Below are 22,589 nucleotides of genomic sequence, written 5' to 3'. Positions count from 1 at the left end.
GCCTCTCCGTGGCTCTCTCAGGGCTCTCTCCGACCGCCTCTGGGCAAGGTGACCTTTCCCTTCGTGTCTGACACGCGTTGCGTGCCAACAGGTCTCCTCTCTTGCTTATCTTCTCCTCCCCACGATGTATTTGCTTGCGTGGAGAGAGAGAAGGCAGAGCGTCCCGAAGGATCTTCCCCACCCTTTTTTTTGCGTAACCCGCCGCCGAGTAAAATTTCCCCTTCCAGCCTGCGCTGACAGGCGACATCATCCCAGCTCGCTCCCCTCCTTGCCGCGCAGCCTTTGAGCTCCGGCCCCACTCCTTCAGGGCCTGTCTCGTCCTCCCTGTTGGAAAAATTGCATCTTTTTCCAGAAGAAGTGAGCCAGATTTGAGTGAGGTCCTGGTTTTGAGTCTCATTCTGATAAGTGCTTACTGATCCTTTTTTACTATATATGTTAAGGAAATAAAAATTGTCGTAGCAAATAAGTGGTCTGTTTTTCCTTCCAGTGGCACAGCAGTGGACTAGAAAGTTACAAATGTAAAAGCCGTAAAACGTTTGAAAGATGCCTAAGTAGTTACTTATGTTCCACAAGTTTAGGTTAAGGAGGTGATTGCCTTTATTTACAGTTCTTATGGTGATTTCAGGCATGGAATTGTTCATGCGCTGGAGGTTTTCAGTCACTGGGATGCTAACCTGTTTTGTGCTTCTGAATGTTTCTTCAAGGTCTGTCCTCTGGTTTGGCTCCTAACACTTCTAGATTTCTTTTTTATTTACCTATTTTTTTAAGCATAATATGACAAGGATTACTTTATTTGCTTTTGTTTGAACTTCAGCTCTCTTGTTGATTTCATTAGAATAAAAATCTAGAATACAAGATGGTGGCCTATGTGTACGAATGCTCGGTTTTTACTATGTGGAATAATACTATTGAGAAATTTTACAAAGGTAAAAAACGTTAAATGCATTTAATGTGAAGATATGCCTTACTGCAATGCAACTTCTCTGTGTTATTTATGATGTTTGTGTTTCATTTTGCATGACAGCATAGTTTCACTTTTCAGCCTTTAGAAAAAGCCTTTCATTATTTGCTTAATTCTGGTTATTTTCTTTAACTATATCAGTTAAATATTTTCACTGGCTTTTTTTTAAAGAAATAAAAGCTTAAATGGTGCCTTTTAAAGAAATAAAGCCTTTAAAAGGTGCCTAAAATCAAGCAAACTGCATTATGAGAAAACCCTGTATCTTAATATAAAATTTAAAATGTAACTCTTGAAGTGGCCGTTTTCTTCTATCATGATATGTAAATAAGTGACGTATTTTGCTTTTCTGCTCTGTAGAACTCAATCTTAACTACACTGTTTCAGGGAGGTGTGTGAAGTTGGCAGACTTTTCTAAACACAGAACTGATACATTTACTGTATTCTAACTATAAGATATGGCCTGCATGCTTTTTTCCTTACTGTAATAACATGCTTGATCCTGACCTTGCAGAAGCTAATAGTAACTTTTTGCAATTTACTGGTTAAAAATGTGAACAGGGACTTAGGGGTTTTGATGGTCCATTTACCACGTAAGTTGAAACAGAAATGGTTGGAGAAGAGTATGAAGGGAAATGTTTACATGTATGACCAGTGATGCTTCTCTAATGTAGCTTTTTTCCCTTCCTTGATGCAGTAATCTATGCTATCGCTTTGAAAACCCTGTTAGAGTAACTGTTGATGAGCTGTTTATGGGACTTGACTCTGATTACTTCCCACATACACTTTTCCCAAAAAAGAGGTTTGGGTGGGGTGAGTTGTTTCACAGATGTCATGTAGTAATTCTACAAAAATACAGTTGAAGGCTCTGGGCTGTTACATTCAACCAGGCTTCCAAAACCAGAATGCTGGCAACTTGAAGAAAATACTGGCAGCAGAAGTCGAGGAGGCCAGTGCAAAACTGCTTCAGATCAACGTGGAGTTTTAGTCTTCCCTTCTCTGGAAGAGGATTGTAGATTGGCCTTGTTGATTATTGCAACAAAATGTGGTGTTTTGATTAGAAAAAGGATGGAAGGATGAACTTAATTTGCAAATGGGAGTGGTCTGTAATCGTCAAAGCTCTATATAAAACTCCGATTTGAGACTTAAAGGGCGTATAGCATAAAGCATTTTTTTAAGGTAGAAATCAAACTTAGTGTTTCTACTGCTTTTTAGATTGGCTACAGTAAGAATTACAGTGATAGCAGTATATCAGCTTTTCAGACAGTCTTTTTCTTCATGTTTTTTCTTTCAGAGTGAGACCGTTAATTATGGAACAGAAATCCAGAAAATGACACTAAAACGTTAGTTGCCCTCTTGTAGGACAGTCATGTTGGAAGGATTGGTAGCCTGGGTCCTCAACACCTATTTGGGCAAATATGTCAATAACTTGAACACAGACCAGCTTTCAGTTGCTCTTCTAAAGGGTGAGGCTTTGTGGTATTTTCTGTAGTGTCTTCATACTGTGATTTAAAAAAAAAGTGTTACATTTTTGTAGTAACTGGAAGGTGGAATAGAAACAATCACTTTAATGTTACGTTTAACATTTGTGTAAACCCTTTTAATACAGTTTTGTGCTAGCACTTTACAATGAGTAGTAAATTCTCTTGTGTTCCTGTCTTTGTTGCTTTTTATCAACATTCTTAAACCAATTTATATGAAACTTTCAAAAGTATGCTTAGCATATCTTATCAGCATGTTTAATTTATGTAATATTTGAGTGCCATTTTTCTTAATACTGTTCAGTAACTTTCCTGTTACTGAGGGACAGGGACAGTCCTGAGGGACAGTGGCAGGAAGTATTCTGTAATCTTTACCTCTTACGTTTTGGTGCTACTAGTTACTCCCCTGTAATTAAGACTCTGGTTTATGTCTTGTTATGTTCACGAGTCTTGTGCTGTTACAGAGTCCTCAAATGAGTGCTTTCTAATTTACCTTTTGCTACTGTTATTTGCTATTTCTGGAGAGAATGCTTTATAACACTTCAAAGCTTTTCTGTGCATGCTTTTTTGTAATACTGGGAAAATACTTTAAGTATTTTTTTGAAAAGACAATGAGGATAAGCTTTCTCCTTGATTACAATAAAGTTCAGATCTAAAACCTTGCAGAAGATTGCTTCTAGATGACCTCATCAAATAGTTTGAGCACATGGTACTGGAAAATTAATAAGTATATTAAATAACCATTGCAGTTGTAACACAACTTGAAGTAGTAGTTTGGCTGTTCTCATGAAATCCTGTTTGATTATTTTTTTTTTCCCTTTAAAGCACAATGCTAGTCATTTTAGGCTTATAATGTTCAAGTTGGCATTCTTTAACATAATTTTGTTGAGCAGACTTGTCTTTTTTTCTGCTTTGTATAGGTGCTGTTGAATTGGAAAACTTGCCACTAAAGAAAGATGCCTTGAAGGAACTGGAATTACCATTTGAAGTAAAGGCAGGTTTGTATTTTGCTTGTGTGTGCATGACAAATATTTATAAACAGGAAGTATTGCATATTTTAGAAGAACCTTTACCTGTGAGTCAGAAGCTTGAACAAATGAGGTAGCCTAGTTTTCAGGTTGTCCCGTTCTATTTTAGATTGTTTTTTTCTTATACCACTTTTTCTTTCAGGTTTTCCAAGGGTGATAAAGTATGTTTACACAGGAATCTGATAGCATCTGTGTTTTGTGTGTCTAGGTTTCATTGGCAAAATAACACTACAGATACCTTTTTATCGTCCACATGTGGATCCATGGGTGATATCTGTCTCAAAACTGCACTTAATTGGTGCTCCAGAACAAAAAGAAGATTTTGATGAGGAAAGGGAGAAGTTGCAAGAAAGAGAACACAAGAAAGCCCTCCTTCTAGCACTTGAAGAGAAATGGAAAGTGAGTCATGCTTGTCTTTCATGGCGAAGAAGTTGCTGTGGTAGATGGATTGCATTTAAGTCTCCTAGCAAGTTGGAGAACAAATGCGTAGGAAACTAAGTTAGAATTTGATTCATACATGCTAACATAGAGTGCAATTTCTGCCCCACCCCACCCCGTCATGTTGTGTGTCCCACATATGTTGGAGATACTGAAATCTTTTTGTTTTTCCTTCTCCGTGTTCACGATAGTTTCATTGTAACAAGATACATTGTTTCCTGACCACTTGTTACAGTGGTGGTTAATGCTTATCCCTATTTTCTCTTTTAGAAAGAACGGCAGCAGAAAGGGGAATCTTACTGGTACTCAGTTACTGCATCTGTAGTCACAAGAATTGTAGAAAACATTGAAGTAAGCCTTTGCATTGTAGAGCTTTTCCCACTTGTTAAGAAGTACCTGTGCCCACTGTTCTTCACATTCTGTAGTCCTTGGAGAAGAAATATGTAAATCAAAGGTGGATGTTTGGCAGAGAACAGTCCGTTTTCAGATTGAACCTTCATAACTTCAGTCTTAAACTAGTCCTGATGGGGACTTCTGGAAAGGAAAAAACTCTATCCTGCTTTTTTTTTAAAAAATTTGTTTGGGTCACCTTGTATCGTTATTTGTAATTCTATCCCATTCTGATGATTCTAGTATATAAACCAAATTTGAGCCTTTGCTTGGCAATTACACGTTTGCTTTTAAAATGGAGAATAGCAGTAGGATAGCAAAATAAGGTACGCTGTGTATGAAAGTGGCTAGTTGTTTTTGGAGAGAAGGGCAGGGACTAGTGGTGTTTGAGGAGAAGATAAAACCAGAGAGTACAAAAACAGAAGTGAGGAATAGGATTTCTATGAGGTCTAAATAACTATCAGAAAGTTGTTGGAGAATTGCAGAAATTAAGTATTAAATTGCTTGAGTATTAATGAATAGTACTGTTGTCCACTCTAATGATGTAAGTAGTTGTCTCTAGTAATGTTTTTTTTCTGTCTAGTTAAAAATTCAGGATGTCTGTTTGAGGTTTGAAGATGGTGTCACAAATCCTTTGCAGCCATTTGCGTTTGGCATATGCATCAAAAATGTATCAATGCAAAATGCGGTATTTGAACCAGTAAGTATAACTTTCTGTACAAGAACTCATGGCAGCTAAGATGTGATGCTGTGTTTTATGTGTGCTAGTAAATATTTAGTAAAAAATATGGTATTTTAATCATCTTCTGGTTACTGTAAGAAATTGATCCTGGGCATTTCATATTGTTTATTGAGTATATAGAACTAAAAACTACATGGGATGTGGTGTGTGATCTTGATTTTTTTCCACTTTTTCTACTTCAGGTAGAGAAGCTGATGCGGAAAAAACAGTTGGATGTTGCGGACTTCAGTGTTTATTGGGATACCAACTGCACTTTATTGGGTGACCTGCCTCCTGGTGAGCTACAGGTACAGGAGAGAGATTTTGCATATGAAAGAGAGATTGTTGTTGTTAGTCTCCTTTCTATATTACAGACCTAATTGGCTTCGAGTTTGTTGGATCTGGTGCTTTTAAAAGCAACAGAAGTTTATGGTTCCATGCTATAATGGTAGAACACATGTGAAACCCACAGAGTCTGTGCTGTGATGTATGTGCTGTACCTTGTTTTACCTTTGAAGAGGGAACATGTCAGAGAGATTTTTTTAATGGACTGGCATGCTAATAAAGTGTATTCTAGTATATGAAACCAATGCATCCTAATAAGTATTGTACAGTCATTTCTTAGAATAAATTTGTAACCTACAGGAAGCAATGGATAAAAGTATGGAAAGTCACGATCATAATTACATCATGGAACCTCTATGCACTTCTGCTCTTCTTAAGAGAAATTGTTCTAAGGAACCTTTGAGATCACGCCACACTCCACGGCTTGAGTGTGACATTCAGCTTGAGACTATACCCTTGAAGCTTTCACAGGTAAATACCAGCCATCTTCATTTAACTCTCAATATCTGAAACAGAGACTGTTGAGAAGCAGGGTAAATGAGGCCATCATGAACTCTGTGCTATTAACTGTGTTAGGCTGCATTGAGTGTCCAAACTAATTAGTCTTCAAGATTGCTTGTGTATCTGTATGCTGTATTGCACGGTGCTTTATGGTCAGTTTCTAACAAAATGACTGATTGAAGAAGATATTCCTTTATGTTTGGTTACCGTAGTGTCTACAGATTCAAATTGGTAGTTTGACATAGAGTGTATCTTCTTCCTTCCCATGTGCTGCAACTGTTGTTGGTATGTCAGTGCTTCTGAAGATTTGCTGGTAAAATGCCATCTTGCATTATCTGTCTCTAAGAAAACAGTTGCTGATTGAAACAGTGAAATACCTGTAGGGGTCATAAAACTATGGTAGTGTTTGTAACAGCTTAAATACCAATTATTATAGCATAAAATGAATACTTTCTTAAAGATTTAGTTTTAGAGGCAACTGAAAGGGGTGTACTAAAGAAGTTGTTTTAAAACCAAGCATTCCAAATTACTTAATCATTTTACTGTGACTGATTATTGCAAAAAAATTACATTCTTGTTTTTTTTATTGTAGTAATAGGAGGGATGCATGTGGATTTCTTTAGTCTATAGACTGTACAGTAGTGGCTGATGTTAGGTTGATAATCTGACATGGAAGGAGATTTCATTCTGTGTATTTGTAAATAAAGAAGTTTTTAAGTTGAATGTCGCACGTTAACTACTAGCTCCTGGGAGAAGATATGTGACGCTAGAGAACGAAATTATGAATTATGATTAACATTCATCTTAATTCTGAAGCCATATGCAGGCCATTGATGCAGATAAACTAAGCCTGTGGTTGGTTTTTTGTTTGTTTTTTCCTCCCCTTTGCTTTGGAAAGCACTCCAATATTACCTAATTGATCTGTGTATTGTTTTACTAAAAGATGCAGTATCAGCAGATCATGGGATTTTTAAAGGAATTGGCTAGAAGGGAACGACAGCTTAAATTCAGGAAGTGGAGACCGAAGGTTACAGTAACAGAGAAGTAAGTATATCTACATCTGTGGTGTAGTTAATATATTAAAAACGATACTAGTGAGACTAGAATGAAGACACTTCTAAAAAGGTAGATAATAATCATATATTAGAGTTTCATTTTTCAAGTTTTGTTCCCCTGTCTCATAAATCAGTTTTAAATATTCAGCTATAATTCAAACTTAAAATAAAGTTATTCTTACCTGAGGCTTTAAATCCTTCTTTCACAGCTTCCAAGAACTGAAATTAAGTTGGATGTTCTACCCCCATGCGCACAGTGTGTTGTTCTGAAATTTTCTTTGTTGAAAGAGCTCTTACTAAGTTTCTTTTATTGATAGATAAGAAAGGTGGTATCAGTTCAGACCAGAGGTCTATGTAACCCAGCATTTTGTTGGTCTATGCCTGATATATAGCAGCTATACTAAATCTCACTAAAGTGGTGGGGACTTTGCAGAGCACTGTTCTACACAATTTGTAGAACTAGCCCATATATGCTGTCTCTAATACTGATGCTTTTTTGGACCAATTGCCCTCTGTTTTTTCACTGAACCTCTCCTGGCCCTTTCACCAGTTTGACATGCATGTGGATTTTTTTTTTTTAAATACTGGTAATACAGTAGTTTAAAAATATTTCAGCTGCCGAGAATGGTGGATCTTTGCTTTGAATGCTAATCTTTCGGAGATCAGGGAGCAGAGACGACGTTCTACCTGGGAGTTCGCATTGCATCGGGCCCAAGATGCAGTATCTTACACTGACATGTATTATAGCAAGTTGAAGGGGGAACCACTGTCTACTGCAGAGCAGGTATTTAAATTTGAGTTTTCTACAGTGCTGATTAGTCATCTTGTATTTGATTTGTTTAATCTAAGCAAATTTAAAATCTGTTCCAGTTTAGAAACATCTTTAGTTTTGTTGCAGGCCGTTTTCACTGAACAGACTGTCTTTTGACCACAACTGAGTTTTTAATGCTTGAAACCTGGGCTGGTGGGAGATGTGTTTGTGGCAGGGTTCTTGTGGTTTTGTTTTGCTATGCAGAAAGGATTTTTTTGAGCTGTAACTGGTTTTCACCAAAAATAGCGTTAACTCTCATAGAATGTCAGTCTGTGACATGCTTTCTTATGTCGGGTTCTCTATAGACTCAAAAAGTATTTAAATAATCAGAAGTGTGTCAGGTCACCCATATGGTTGGGTAGATAATGTGGAAAAAATTGTGGCTAGTTGACAGTGTGTTTGGTGAGGGTGCTTTGTTGGGTTTTTTTGGTTTTCTTTTTCCACAGTTGGTTTTAGGATGAAGAATTTAGAGGGAAAGTGCCCCTGATAATGGACGTGTGTCCTTCTTCAGAAAGAAAAAAAACCCTGTGAACGATAATTAGCTACTTTTCGTCTTTAGGTGTATTGGGACTTTTTTGTTAAAACAGTTCAGGGCACCATGTACCTCACCTATCTTAATTACAGGTGTGATTCTATTGACACTTTAAGTGGTATGTAATCCTTACTTGTGTTATTTAGACATGAAATGAAGGAGTAGGTCAATGTACTGGAAATGTTACAGTACCTGACAAAGCAGGAGGCTTTTACTTTCATATAGCTGGTATTGTCTTCAGCAGAGCTGTGAAATGTAAAAAGGCAATGCCATTGGACTAGAAAAATGTCTTTGGCTTTCTCGTTCCATGATACATTTTTTAGACTTGAGTGAATCATAAGCTTCCACAAACAACTTCTAAATCAGTATAGAGAAGACAAGGTGTCTAAGTAACTGAATATGAATACTACAACGTCCTAATTTATGCAGTTCATTTCCTCTACCTTCTTTACTCAAGACAGAAGCTTTTTTTGCTCCTGGCTAAGCTAAGCATTCTGGTAAATCAGGTTATTTTCCATGGCTTAAATTTTGTACTGCAAGCCTAGCTTCTGATGCATAATAGGAGGATATAGTTGGGCAAGGAATTTTTAACATGAAAAATGTTAAAATAACATATTTTGCAATGCAAATAATGTTTTATTTGTAATATGGAGGAATGTCAGTGTTATGGTTGCCCACATGACTTCTGTTTATTTTCATGTACTTAGGCACTTGGAGACTATCATTAATGCCGTAGAGATTCTATGAATTTCTAACTTACTCAGTGCAGAGATGTTTGACATTTTTGTGAAAAAGATGCTGTATCCTTTTAGTGCAGTTACTTTACCTTTTTTGTCTTTTCAGGCAGAAATGCATCGTATTGAGGATGAGCAAACTTATGAAGAGTTGAAGATACTGTATGAGATAGTTCATGATAAATTTCATGACCTAGCTGAGGTGAGGAACATTCTGCATAAGGAGTAATATTGGGAATCTCTAAGTGAATTATTCTGAGATACTGTGTTCTGTTCTGCTGGAGAGTGTTACCATGTATTTGCTTTGATCTAGAAGCATGGCATTAATGCTAAAACTGCAAACAATGCTAGGTTCCTGCAGTTCTTACTGTTGTGTCACTAGCACGGTGAAGTCTTTTTTCTAGTCATATGATGATCTTCAGTAGTATCATTGCCAGAATTCCTCGGCCAAGTACTCTTCGTCTTAAAATCAGAGAGTGGAAATAAGGACCTATAATGAGTATTTTCCCAGAATGAATGTATGGCAGAAGTGAGCTTCGTGTAAATGGCTTTCTGAGCACACTTCATAAAATATGGACTAATCTCTGTAACAGTACAATATCGTGTCTCTTTCAAATACAGTTGCAAAAATTTAGAGCTGTGTTTTATGGTGTCAAATGGCTTCTCACTTGGTTTAGTGTTTCTAGACTGGGATTTAAATATTGCCATATGGCTTTGTATATGAATATGGAGCAGTTAACTGATGATATGTTTGTTATTTCTTTGCTTCTGCTCTCCTAGTAGGCTAAGTATTGATTGAAAATACTGCTGCTGGTATACTGAAGAGTGCTGAGTAAATAGTAGATGGAATTGTATTTTTGTTGTGATACTCTTTCACTTATCAGCAGTAAAGTGTATGTCTTCAATGTTCAAACATAGAGTGTTAAAGAGCCATTGCCTGATTCCCCTGGAGATTCCCCTACAGCAGACTCTGCACATGGCAGTAGCACTGGAATGCTGCAGTATCTTCAGTCTTGGTTTCCTGGTTGGGGAGGTTGGTATGGATATGCTCAGCAAACATACGAAGGTGAATCTTTTGAAGGGCTGCTGCCAGACCCAAAGGAACAGTGGAATCCAGAAGATATACTAGGTATGGAAATACAGGGTTTTCTGTTTCTTTTTAGGGCTGTTAACACTACCATAGTTCGATACCTGGTAAGGGTGAACAGAAACAACTCTTTGGTTCTGTACTGTTAAAAGATTACATGTGTCAACTAATGTACCTAGGCAGCAGAGCCTGTCTAAAGCTTAATAACCTGTTAAAAAAATCTTAGTAACTGATGTACTTGTTTATTTGTAAAACGATATATGGAATACATTTGCTTCCGCTATTGTAGATATTTATGGTAGAGAGCTTTGGGACTTTTTCTGTTCAGATGGGTGGGAGTCATGTAGCGTGCTGTGACTGGGTATGGCATTAACTGTACTGGGTTGTTGGGGTCTTCATAGATTTAGGTTTACATTACCTTAATTGAAATAGAAGAGTTCTATGGAATACTCAGTTTTGTCGAGGAAGAAGGTATATCTGCTTTATTTTTTGTTTCTATTTTTGTTCCCTAGAGCTGGGGAAATCTTTATATTCAAATTCAGAGAAACTTTTTTGTTCTTCACTAGCCTTGCGGAAACTTGACTTATTTAATCCATTGTTTTGTGGCTTGTGTTTTGTTTTTTTTGATTAGGAGCAGATGAATTTTTTGATCCTGCTGCAGATGCTTCTAGCATGAATACCTTTACAAAGAGAGATCATGTTTTTGCTAAATTGAATCTACAGTTGCAGGGTGGCTCTTTCACTTTGTTGCATAAGGAGAAGAAAGTGATGCATGCTGAGGAGACTGCTTTTATGCAGCTGGAGTTTTCAGGTATTAAGTCAATTTGGGTTCTTTCTCAAAAAAGATCAGAGCTTTGTCTGCCTTCAGACCTTCCTTTGATTTTTGTTTTTAATTCTTTAAATTACTGTATTGAAACAGAGTTCAAAATGAAAATATGAAAACAGTTTGCGGAAATCGATGTGTCAAGTGAAAATACGTTTCTTTCTTCAGATGTGTGAGTGATTTCAACACAGAAATCTAATTTTAGACATTGTTATGTGTGAAAGGAAGACTACAGAAATACATGCTTCACAATCATCCTAGTGTATTCCAAATTTCCATGTTTATTTTTCTAGTAGGAAAAAAAAATATATAAGCACTTCCAAAAGGCTTGTAGGTTGGACGATATTTGTTGTCTGTAAAATTTACATAAAACCTATGCTGTGTACTAAAAGAAATAAAAGCATCTTATGTATTTATATTCCAGGTGTAAAGATCTTAGCAGAATCCCTTCCTCGCAGAAATTCTTCCCTTCTCAAAGTTCAGCTTGGTGGTCTTTTTGTGAGAGATTTGGCAACAGAAGGGACCATATTTCCTGTTCTTGTTTTCCCAAATCCTGTAGGTGAAAAAAATCCTCTTTAAGTTACTATGTAGGATGCATCAGTGTGTTTGAAAATAGTTATATTCCAAAACTCAACATGTGTTTTTCTTGGTTTGTGTCTTATCCCAGAAAGAACACAAAAGTCTTGGAAGAAAAATTTCCACTTGTTGAACTTACTTTTCCCCTCCCTTTCCAAAGATCATTTGTAGAACTCTTCATTGTTTGCTCTGTATGCTTGTAACTTTAATGTTACAGTTATATATGTTGCAAAGAAATTAAGTTGTTGAACAAGACTCGGTTTTTGGAACAATGAGCATTGCTGCTTAATCAGTGATTGTTCTTTTTCATAAAGCTCTTTGGTCCAAGTAAGGTTTTATTTTACCTGTATACTGTTACACTAAAAGCAGAAATACAGACTTTTTTTTTCTTCCTAATGAATTGCTGGAAAGGTTTCATATATCTCTTCTGAACAAAAAAAATTTGAATCTAATTACATGAGAATTTCCCATGTATTTTGTACTTTGTAGTTTGTAACTTTGTAACTGACTGAAATTTGTACTTCGGACTTAACAGTCTGTCTGCCACATGAGTAGGTAGCGTTAAGTTCTTAGTCATACTTCCTTCTCTTGTTTGACTACATCAGGGAAAAAAATGCATACAATAATCTCAGACTATACATATAATTCACTTATAAAGTGACCATAAGACTAATACAGAAAGGACTTCTATGCTTATAGTGGGTGGCTTGGTTAATTTTATCTAAACAATCTTTTTCTTTTAAATTCTTTTCAGCAAAAAGAGGTTGGCTGCATGTCTTCCTTTGGACTCCAAAGTTTGTCCTCAGAAATTACTAATCAGAACACTGGTAAAGATTTCATTTTATGTTTGATGATAACAAGCATATGAGATTATCCCTACAAACCAGAAATTTCAAAACTGAGTGCCTATTGTTTGAATTCATGCAAATACTTATTGCAGATAGTAAAGATAAAATCATAGAAGCTTTGTTCAGACACAGGGCTGTTTGCAGTTTGGCTTTAAAGAAAGTGAGTAAGGAAAAAATGTATTTCAAAACAAAACTGGGGGTTGCACTTGCTCTTTGTCTTGGTTTAAAAAAAGATGAAAAATTGTTAGGAGTTCAACATTAGGACCTCAGTTCTGAAAATGTTTTTTATATACAAATAAATTGAAAGCAGTTGATTGTCAAGTTCATCATATTACTTGCTTATCTGTTAGTGAAGAATTTTCAGACAGGTAGTACTTTCCTAACAGTACCAATTAAAAATTAGTTATTAAATTCTTTGGGGTTTGTTTTTTGCCTTTGTCCATCTTTTTTTTTTTTTTTCTTTTTTATATAATTGTTTTTTGTAACTAATTTTTTTATTCAGTTGCAGATCCTGACGCCCCAGTGTTTGAGATGCTTTATGAAAGAAATCCAATCCACAGTAATTTTGAGAGGCGCCTGGAAGTCAGTACCAGACCTCTAAATATTATTTACAATCCACAAGCCATTAAGAAAGTAGCTGACTTCTTCTACAAGAGAAGGGTTCATACCTCAGGTTAACCTTTAATATGTTTTTTTGGTGGGGCTGGGGTTTATTTTTTGGTGGTGGTGTATTTTTTCTTATCTTTGATTTTTATATATTTTCATTCTTACAAATATAAAGGACTAATCAAAGAATCTCCACTTCAAATTAAGCAATACTCTGAGTCTTCTCTGGATGTGGTTTTTTTGTTGTTGTTTCTCTGTTTAATTGAATCAGGGGTTTTGCTTGGTCAGACTCCTGAAATTTCTACTTTAAAATTGCAAGTTGCTGCTCTACCACAGGGTGGATGTTCATGCTGCCTAAATTAAAATGCGTAAATAAGGAGGCCTGCTTCTGTAATCTCTCCTGGAAATTGATGGAGAACAACAGGATTTTTTGAGAGTATGGTTAAAAGCAGGGTATTTTCTATAGTAGCAATACAGGAGAAATTGTGTTCTAATTCCTGTTGTATCTCTTCTGGTGGTTGAATTAAGTTTGACCTTTGTTACAGCTGGTTTTGGGGTACCTTATTTTTCAGATGTTGGACATACTGGTTCCCTAAGCTTCTCAGGGCAGCAGGATTTAGGAGTCTAATACCTGAGCCTGTAACATTATAAAGCAACTGCCTTTGCAGTTTTAGTTGGTAAAGTTCAGTTTCTGAGGAGATGAGAAGTGAGAATAAGAAACATTAAAATGTTCTTAAAGTACCAATTCTTTTTCTGTTGATTTTGGCAAATACCGAAAGATTTAAGTTATCTAGCATAAAGGTGTGGGTGGTGCTTACCTTTTCTCACAAGATGAGAATATTCCGTAAATGTTAGAGGTAAAGTTTTAAAACCAACCAACCAAACAAAAAAAAGACTGCCTATGCATTCCACAAACTTCTTAGCATTTAGTCAGAATTGCCTCTGTTGCCATACCGATCACAGTTTCTGTCTCCCTCAAATTGAGTAACTGAGGTTGAAGGTCTGTCAAATAAAGACCAGGAAAAGGTTTGGGAAATGTTTTTTTAGTGGGATTGTTTGTTCTGTGCTTACACGCTTCCTTTTTTCTGTGATGCAGCCTGGTGTATAGGTACAGCCAATGGCTTTCAACTGCTGTCTTTTCCTGTTCTATATTTTACTGCGCAAATTTAAAACAGATCTTTTCTTGTTTTCTATTTCTTTTTTGTTTCTCTGACTCAATAACAGATGAACAAAGTTATACCTAGTCAGTTCTGTCTTTCTTGTGCAGGTTTCGGATATCAGTCTGAGTTAGAGGCAAGAGTGGCTGAAGCTGCCAGAAGACAGTACAACAAGCTGAAAATGCAGACAAAAGCTGAAATCAGGCAAACTATTGATCGTTTACTAGTAGGAGACTTCATTGTAAGTTTTTACCCCCAAAATGTTTATGTACGCTTTTTTGCCATATGTTTTAGCACTTGAAGCTCTAAAGAGTCAGGGTTTTTTGTTGTTAGTTTGTGTGGTGTTCTTTTTAAGATAGTGGGGAGTTTTTTGTGTGGTGTTGTAGTATTGCTTTTGCTGTCAACAATCCATTTTAGTGGTGCAGACCTGTTGTGATTAATGACAGCATGGTATTTTTCTGTTCTTGACCTCATTACTGAGATGACTTCATGCCAATTTGCTGGCTCCAGTGTGCATTGGAGCTCTGTTATGTCAAACTTAGTAAATTTGTGTGTAACTTATTTAAAGATTATTTTCTAAATTTAAAAAAATTTCCACATTTATTTGGTTTTTGCCCATTCTTCAGTTTTCAAGTAATATTAGCGTATATATCAGTACCATTAATCCCTAGCTTTCGAGTTAGCTATATGGATGCAAGATAGTTGTTTTATATTGTTTTCAGTGAAATGAGAAAATACTTGTTCTGAAAAAGTGATAGTTTGATATTTGATAGAACAATCTAGCACAAGTTGTATTTATGGATAACCTTGACAAGGATTTATCTGATCCAGTGTCATGAAAAGGTAGGTACCTTCTCTTAGCTATGCAGGTAGATTCACTCTCCTCAGCCTAGAGATGGGGAATCCATCTGGAGAGGGATTCGTTGCATCTATCTTAGCATGGGATGTTTCACCTACTGAAAATGTCTCTTCATTGACTGGAATGTGAGCCTGTGGTTTAACAAGCTACCAAACTTTAGTATGGCTGAAGTTTGTGAAGGTTAGCTCTTTGGGTGAAAAAGTGGCTAGCTAGATGGATTTGTTTGACATGGCTTTTTTTGTATGTGAGGGGAAACTATTTCCTATGGGCTCTTATATTTTTCTTAACTTTCAGGAAAACAGCAAAAGCTGGACTGTGTGCCTTGATATTTCTGCCCCTCAAGTGATCTTTCCTGATGATTTCAAATTTGTGGATCCAGTGTTAGTTGTTGTAGATCTGGGAAGAATATTACTTACCAATTCTCAAGGTATGGCCTAGAATTATTGCAGCTTTCCTTTTCTTTCCGCCTTCTCCCAGAAACTCTTTGGTCTGTGTAGAAAGTAGAGATGACTTAAGGTTATTTCCCCTATGTGTGCATAGAGTTTCACATACAAATTCTACTATTATCAATACATTTTGAATTAAGATTGATATACAGTTCTAAAAACAATGAGGGGTGTGGGTTTTTTTGGTTTTGTTGGGGATTTGGAGTTGTTTTGGGATTAACTTTTAAATTAAAAGCTCCCCTGTGATATCTTGCACCTCTTGAAGGCTGTGAACAGGTGTGAAGCTAGTACGTCAGGCCCTTTACCAGAGATAGGATTTTGGCTTAGAGTGGTGTAAGATTAAGCTGTTGAATGCTTTTTTGGGACAGTGCTCCCAGTGAAAGTAAGCTTTGAAGAAGCCTTCTGATTTTGGAGTCATATGGATCTCTGTTCTTAGCACATGTGTCTATATATTATTTCACTGAATAAAAGTGAAAAGAAAATTGGTGTCCATTGTTTGTATCAGAAGTGAAGATCATTGCTTCTTAAACAAATAATTGCTTTCCTGTTCCACTAGGAAAACAATGCAGGAAAATTAAAAAGAAAGTACAGTGGAACTTGTAAATAAAGTTAGATGTACTTAAAATCTAGCTGAACTGTATGATGTGTGAGGATATGTCATAAAAATTGGAAGAGATACCTATGTGGTATTCACTTCCTTTTTTAAAAAGTGCAGCTGTAGGATGAGCTGTTTGGTGGTGCAGTGGGAAGTTGAGATGTCAAGCCCAAGAATGTCTACAGTGGAATGTTTTTACTCTGGATGTCTTTGAATCATTTAATATTTTCTAGCATCAGCAAGGGTTTAATAGCTTCCTTTTTAGTAAATTCTGTCTTATGGCAAAGTAGAAAAAGAAGACACATCATTTATGCCAGACTGATTTGTATTTCCCTGTGATATTGAGTCATTTCGCTGTTCAGAGTAGCTTGAGCTCAAAAAAAAAAAGGTACAAAATTACAGGAAAATTTTGGGGGCTGTTCCTCCTTTGCAGAGTAGAAAAGAATACTTTTCTTATGATAATAAAATGAAAGTTAATATTAGGCAGTAAAGTTAATCGGACAAAAACTTCTGATCATAAGTATATTGTAGTTAAGTAGCTGTTACCTTTCAGTTGGTTTTGAGGATTGAAAGAATTGCATAGGCAGAGTAGTGGATTTTAATTTTTTTTAACAACTTGATTAAAAGTAAATCTTGTGGTAATAGTAAGTGGGTTAAAAAATGAGACAATAGTGTCTTTTAATAGATTCCATAGTACATTGTAACTGACATCTGCATGCATATAAAAGAAGTGTAGTAGATTTTTAAAAAAAAGACAGTGGAAGGAGGCAAGGATGGTACCAGATATACTTTGTGTTTAAAAAAACCCAACAAACGAAAACAACTTCAGACAGGATGATCGGGTAATGATGCGGGAACATCCAAGGAGGGTGGAGAATACTTTTGTTTATTTGTTTGTTTACTGTTATTTTTTTAATCCACAGAAGAATCTAAAAGGAGTGCAGATACTTTTTCTTCAGAAGTCAATGAATTGAGTGACGAGGAATATAAAACACCTCTTGCAACTCCTCCCAATACTCCACCACCAGAATCTAACAGTAATAGTGGCATCAAAATGTCTGAATTTACTGGAGTAGAAATAAGTGAAGAGCAGCTACAAGCACATTTAATGAGTAAAAAAATGTATGAGAGATACACCCTTTCATTTATGGACCTTCAGATCATGGTGGGTCGAGTGAAAGACAACTGGAAACACGTTCAGGATAGTGATGTGGGTCCAACTCATGTGGTAGAAAAATTCAATGTTCACCTGCAGTTGGAGCGCAGATTGATATACACATCTGACCCAAAATACCCAGGCGCTGTCTTGTCTGGCACTCTGCCAGACTTGAAAATTCATATTAATGAAGACAAAATACTGGCTCTGAAGAACTGTTGTACACAGCTGAGTACATCTGAAACTAAGTCTTCTGATGCCCTATTTTTTTGGAAAGAGAAGATTTTTGCAGAGGTAGACCAGCTTGGCAGTTTGCATGATTCTGTAATGAATCTAACACAGAGTGTTGTAATGCTCGAGCAACATACCAGGGAAGTTCTTGTTGAATCTCAGCTGCTTTTGGCTGAATTCAAAGTAAACTGTATGCAGTTGGGTGTTGAAAGTAATGGACGATACATCTCTGTACTCAAGGTTTTTGGCACCAATGCCCATTTTGTGAAAAGGCCATATGATGCAGAAGTGTCCCTGACTGTTCATGGCCTGCTACTGGTTGATACTATGCAGACATATGGAACAGATTTTGATCTTTTGATGGCTTCTCATAAGAATCTGAGTTTTGATGTACCAACAGGAAGTCTTCGAGACAGCAGGACTCAGTCACCAGTTTATGGACCATGTGATGCACATCCCATTGATGTAGGTAGTTTGGCAGAGAAATGTACTACAGGCTCAAATAATTCATCTGGTAACAATGGAAGAGATCAAGAGTCCCTGATAAAATTAGAGTATCAGTTTGTGAGTGCAGAATGCCCATCGATGAATTTGGATAGCAGTCTGCAGGTGATCTCTGTACAAGTGAACAACCTGGATATCATCCTTAATCCAGAGACTATTGTTGAACTGATTGGGTTTCTCCAGAAATCTTTCCCGAAGGAGAAAGAAGATTCTAGTCCTCAGCCTTTAATAACTGACTTGGAAAGAGATTGGAGGGAACAGGAAACCTTCCAGTCTACTTATGTACAGAATACAGAGGTAGCAGTTGATATTCACTGGTTAAATATACTCCTCCTCAGGACAGTTGGCATGACAAATGGAGAAAAATATGGCAGAAAAATTGCAACAGCCAGTATTGGTGGCACCAAAGTCAATGTCTCCATGTGTAGTAAACTTGATGTAAATGGCTCTCTTGGATGCCTTCATCTTATGGACCTAACACAAGATAGTATTAAGAACCAGTATGTTGTCAGCATAGGGAATACAGTAAGGTATGAAAATCTCATTGGTGATGTGGATTACTTTGACTCACTATTCTTTAGGCTTGATGATGCAAATAGCCTTCCAGATGCTTTAAGTTTCACTTTCACAGAAAAGTCAAAAGAGGAATGTTCTCTCAACCTCAAAATGGCTTCCTTACACTACAACCACTCAGCAAAATTTTTGAAAGAACTGACTTTGTCAATGGATGAATTGGAAGAGAATTTCCGCAGCATGCTGAAAAGTGCAGCTTCAAAAGTTACTACAGTCTTGGCAACTAAAACTGCTGAATACAGTGAAATGGTTTCTTTGTTTGATACAACACCACGATCAAGAGATGTTGCCAACTTAGAAGACAATGAAGGCTATGCATTTGGATCACAGCCTCTCAAAACTGATACTATTAAGCTTATATTAAATATAAACATTGAATCACCGATTGTCTCAATACCTCGAAAGCCTGGTAGCTCTGAACTACTTGTAGGTCATCTAGGACAAATATCTATTCAGAATTTTGTACCAGGAGAAGATGAATCTACAAGTGATAGACTGCAAGTTGAAATTAAAGATATTAAAATGTATTCTTTAAATAGCAGTCAATTTACAAGCAAGAAGGAGCCTGCAAGTGAAATATCTCATGGGCTGCATTCTTCAGGTCCTGGTAGTATTAATAGCCAGGAAGAATCCCATTTCACTCGTCATGACTTCTTTGAATCATTACATAAAGGCCATGGTATGTTAATTATTTTAATATGACTAGTGGATGGTACTAAAAATGTGTATTGACCATAGGTCTGATTATATATCCTGTCTCACCCATCCTCCTGAAATATACTGCTCAATTTTAATTACAATGGATAAGTGATTTTATTTATATCCATTTCTAGGCTCCTAAGCAAAAACTGAAGAGTGCCTTTCATGCAGAAATTTTACAAAACAGCTACATGATACTTATTTTAGCATTGCTGAGAGATCCTGAGCAAGTTAACTACTATATTGTCTCTGCTGTACAGTCTTTATAGGATAATCAAGTCACGTATTATAAAGTTGTTTTAATTTCACCTTCTCTTAACAGCTTTCCACATTCTGAATAACACCACCATCCAGTTTAAATTGGAAAAGATACCACTAGAGACAGATTTGGATTTAACTTTTCCGCTGAGTAATGAAGACTTTGGAGTATCAAGCATTATGAAGATCGAAGGGAAATTTGTGAACCCTCTTCAGGTATAGTAATGTAGTATTTCTACTATCAATATAAAGATATTTCCCTGCATAGAAGATAAGTATTTTTCAGGCAAATTATCTTCAGGTTTAACATGTTGGTAGTTTAGAGATCGGATACTTAATACCTGTGGTTGGAAGAGTCATAAGAGTCGTTAAGTCATAATAACAATGACCAAAATTTAATCTTGTTTTGGGGCATTTTAGACATCTTTATGAATTAGTCTAACTTTTACTTACCCTGAACACTTACCACAGAAGGAAAAATAAATGTGTCACTGTCCAAATGCCACTGTCCAAACATGTTTATTTGCAGTTCTAGTAGAAACTGAGAATTAAAGTGCCATTATCGTGAAAAGACCTTTGCAGGAGCAGAGATTTTAAATAGAGGAAACTGAAATGTCTAAAGCTAAGGAGACAAGCAATGATGGCTAAGTAGAATGTTTTTTCCATATGTTACTGTATAATCTCTGCATGGTAAATTAAGGCTAGTTTGTATGGTGAATTATTTTTAACTAACTATATGTGGATGCTTTTTGCCTAGGAATACAAGGTATCCTATCCTATCCTATCCTGTATGTTTCCAGATCTTGTCATCATATAGAGCTAATACAGAAGAACTGTTTTTCTTCAGCTTTGCCTTGTACCTTGTTCTGGATTATTTTTCACTTGTGGACAAACTTAAAATTTGTCTGATTTGAAATTCCACAGTTTTCCACTTGTGAGTTTTAAAATGTATGTACTGATTTTATTAATATAGAGAGCTCTAATGTCATGATTGTTTCTTTTTTCTAAATTGTAGGTGGTGTTAGCAAAACATGTGTATGAACAAGTCCTTCAGACTCTGGATAATTTAATTTACAGTGAAGACTTAAACAAATTTCCAACCACTTCTGTATCTTCAACTTGCCCTAGTTCTCCTTCAGCATCACTTCATAGTACAGGCACAGAATTCTCAAGTGAACGGAAGGAAAATGGCTTATTCAGCCATTCTAGTTTTAATTCTGTTTCAAACAAGTCGTTAGCTATCAGGGAAACAAAATCTTTTACTCAGATTCAAGCAAACTTTCATATCTCAGAGCTCCAGGTTCAGTTAAGTGGTGATCTTACACTTGGTGCCCAAGGCCTTGTCAGCCTTAAGTTTCAGGATTTTGATGTTGAGTTTGCTAAAGATCATCCTCAGACTTTGTCTATTCAGATTGCCTTGCGTTCTCTGCTGATGGAAGATCTTCTGGAAAAAAACCCAGACTCTCTGTATAAGAATCTCATGGTGTCCCGTGGAGCACCCAAGCCATCCAGTTTAGCACATAAGGAATATCTTTCACAGTCTTGTCCTTTGGTATCCAACGTAGAATATCCAGATATGCCGCGTTCCCTGCCTTCCCATATGGAAGAAGCAACTAATGTCTTTCAGCTATACCAAAGACCAGTTTGTGCCTCTCGTAAGAAGCAAAAAGAAGATGCTGATTCTGAATATCCTCTGACCCCACCTCCTTCTCCAACAGCAGACAGATCCAAGTTGCCCTGTGGAAAAAGTAACTTTGATGATTCATTAGTTCATATCAATATCTTTCTAGTGGATAGGAAACATCCTGAATTTTCTTCTCACTATAACAAAATTAACCGAAGTGTAGATGTTGATTTTAATTGTCTAGATGTCTTAATAACTTTGCAAACTTGGGTAGTGATACTGGATTTCTTTGGGATTGGATCCACTGCTGATAACCATGCTATGAAACTGCAACCTGAAGATACTCAACAGACAATCAAATCAGAAATAAATACCTTGTCAGCTTCTCAAGCCCAAGAGCCTGTAAACACTAAGCTGGATCTGAAGGTATACTTGAGATGCAAAATAGTAATTGGATTGTCTGTCATAGAACGTCTGGTTTATAGAAACTTAAGGTGACACTTAAATCAAATGTTTTATATTCTAGTGGAGAAGGCGCATAAATTCAGAAACAGGAGATATAAAGTGTGCATAGATGTAAAAGCAGAACATTTGCAAAATGATTGGCTCCCTTGCTCTGGGAGCCTCCTTAGACACGTGTAGGCCACTTGAAGGGACGCCGAAGTAGAATGCTCCATGTTCATCCAATGGAGCTCTCGCAGGTAGAGTTTGACAGCCAGCCCCCAGCCCCATCCAGTCTGCTCTATGCCTGAGAGTCTAAGGAAAGTGTACATCTGGTGGGCAGGGACTGTTACTTCCCTGGGATAATGCAGGGCACAGACTAAATGTCTGTGGTCCCTTAAATGATAAGGTTGCTTCAATATTAAAGACCTGACGTACTGAAATTGGCACTGTGCTGTTCTAGGTACTATGGCGCTTTTTTTTTAAAGTATATACTTTTATGAATTTATATACATATATGTCTATACATATACATGTATTAACATGTATTTTTTTTAAAAAAAATCTGTGTGTATGTAGTCTTTGCCCAGAGGTTCTGCAGTCTAACTTAAAAATGGCAAGTCTTGAAAAAGACAAAGATAACAGTGCTAGGATTTGTTGATGACGTGATCATTCTGAGTTGCTTGGGAGACCTGTTAATGTGCAAACAAGGAAATAAAAAAGTTGCTTTCCTCCAGTGTTTTCCACTGAGAGGGAGATACATCTTCTTTGCCACTTATGTGTTACAGTGCAGTTGTCTTGAAAAAAGCTAACAAGATATTCCAGCTAGCAAGTCATATTGTTTAATACCAGTCTGTTCCTTTTTGTTTGACCAGGTCCATTCTTTGTCATTAGTACTGAATAAGACAACTAGTGAGCTGGCTAAAGCCAGTGTGTCAAAACTTGCGGCTCACTTGGAAGTGATTGGTGAGTAGATTGGAGAGTAGATTGGAGGACTAAGGTTGTATGCAGTTTAAAGTAAAAGCAGATGTACACTGGAGTTGTGATTTGAAATGGTTCTTTTTTGGTGTTCATTGGGGTCTTTGTGTGTTTGCTTCCTGGGCAGGATGCGC

The 22,589-nt window shown here is 36.7% G+C and overlaps 1 protein-coding gene across 2 annotated transcripts in view; it reads left to right on the top strand.

Annotated features, from left to right (window-relative positions):
- Window positions 1-2,327: 2,327 nt before the first annotated feature.
- The window catches only part of VPS13D (vacuolar protein sorting 13 homolog D (S. cerevisiae)), a 103,775-nt gene continuing 83,513 nt past the window's right edge, over window positions 2,328-22,589 (top strand). For both annotated transcript variants that reach the window (XM_009702077.1, XM_009702076.1), the window contains exons 1-21: window positions 2,328-2,424; window positions 3,360-3,437; window positions 3,676-3,866; window positions 4,176-4,256; window positions 4,879-4,995; window positions 5,220-5,324; window positions 5,662-5,832; window positions 6,806-6,906; window positions 7,533-7,701; window positions 9,104-9,196; window positions 9,913-10,123; window positions 10,713-10,892; window positions 11,329-11,459; window positions 12,235-12,307; window positions 12,831-13,001; window positions 14,202-14,332; window positions 15,245-15,377; window positions 16,915-19,134; window positions 19,477-19,628; window positions 20,428-21,462; window positions 22,353-22,443. In XM_009702077.1, the coding sequence (XP_009700379.1) occupies window positions 2,328-2,424; window positions 3,360-3,437; window positions 3,676-3,866; window positions 4,176-4,256; window positions 4,879-4,995; window positions 5,220-5,324; window positions 5,662-5,832; window positions 6,806-6,906; window positions 7,533-7,701; window positions 9,104-9,196; window positions 9,913-10,123; window positions 10,713-10,892; window positions 11,329-11,459; window positions 12,235-12,307; window positions 12,831-13,001; window positions 14,202-14,332; window positions 15,245-15,377; window positions 16,915-19,134; window positions 19,477-19,628; window positions 20,428-21,462; window positions 22,353-22,443 (5,731 nt within the window). The remainder of the gene's footprint in view (window positions 2,425-3,359; window positions 3,438-3,675; window positions 3,867-4,175; window positions 4,257-4,878; window positions 4,996-5,219; window positions 5,325-5,661; window positions 5,833-6,805; window positions 6,907-7,532; window positions 7,702-9,103; window positions 9,197-9,912; window positions 10,124-10,712; window positions 10,893-11,328; window positions 11,460-12,234; window positions 12,308-12,830; window positions 13,002-14,201; window positions 14,333-15,244; window positions 15,378-16,914; window positions 19,135-19,476; window positions 19,629-20,427; window positions 21,463-22,352; window positions 22,444-22,589) is intronic.

Source organism: Cariama cristata, unplaced genomic scaffold, assembly GCF_000690535.1.
Source record: "Cariama cristata isolate BGI_N322 unplaced genomic scaffold, ASM69053v1 scaffold15116, whole genome shotgun sequence".
NCBI classification, from domain to species: domain Eukaryota; kingdom Metazoa; phylum Chordata; class Aves; order Cariamiformes; family Cariamidae; genus Cariama; species Cariama cristata.
The sequence above is the reverse complement of the archived record's forward strand: the minus strand, read 5'-3'. Positions and strand labels throughout refer to the sequence as shown.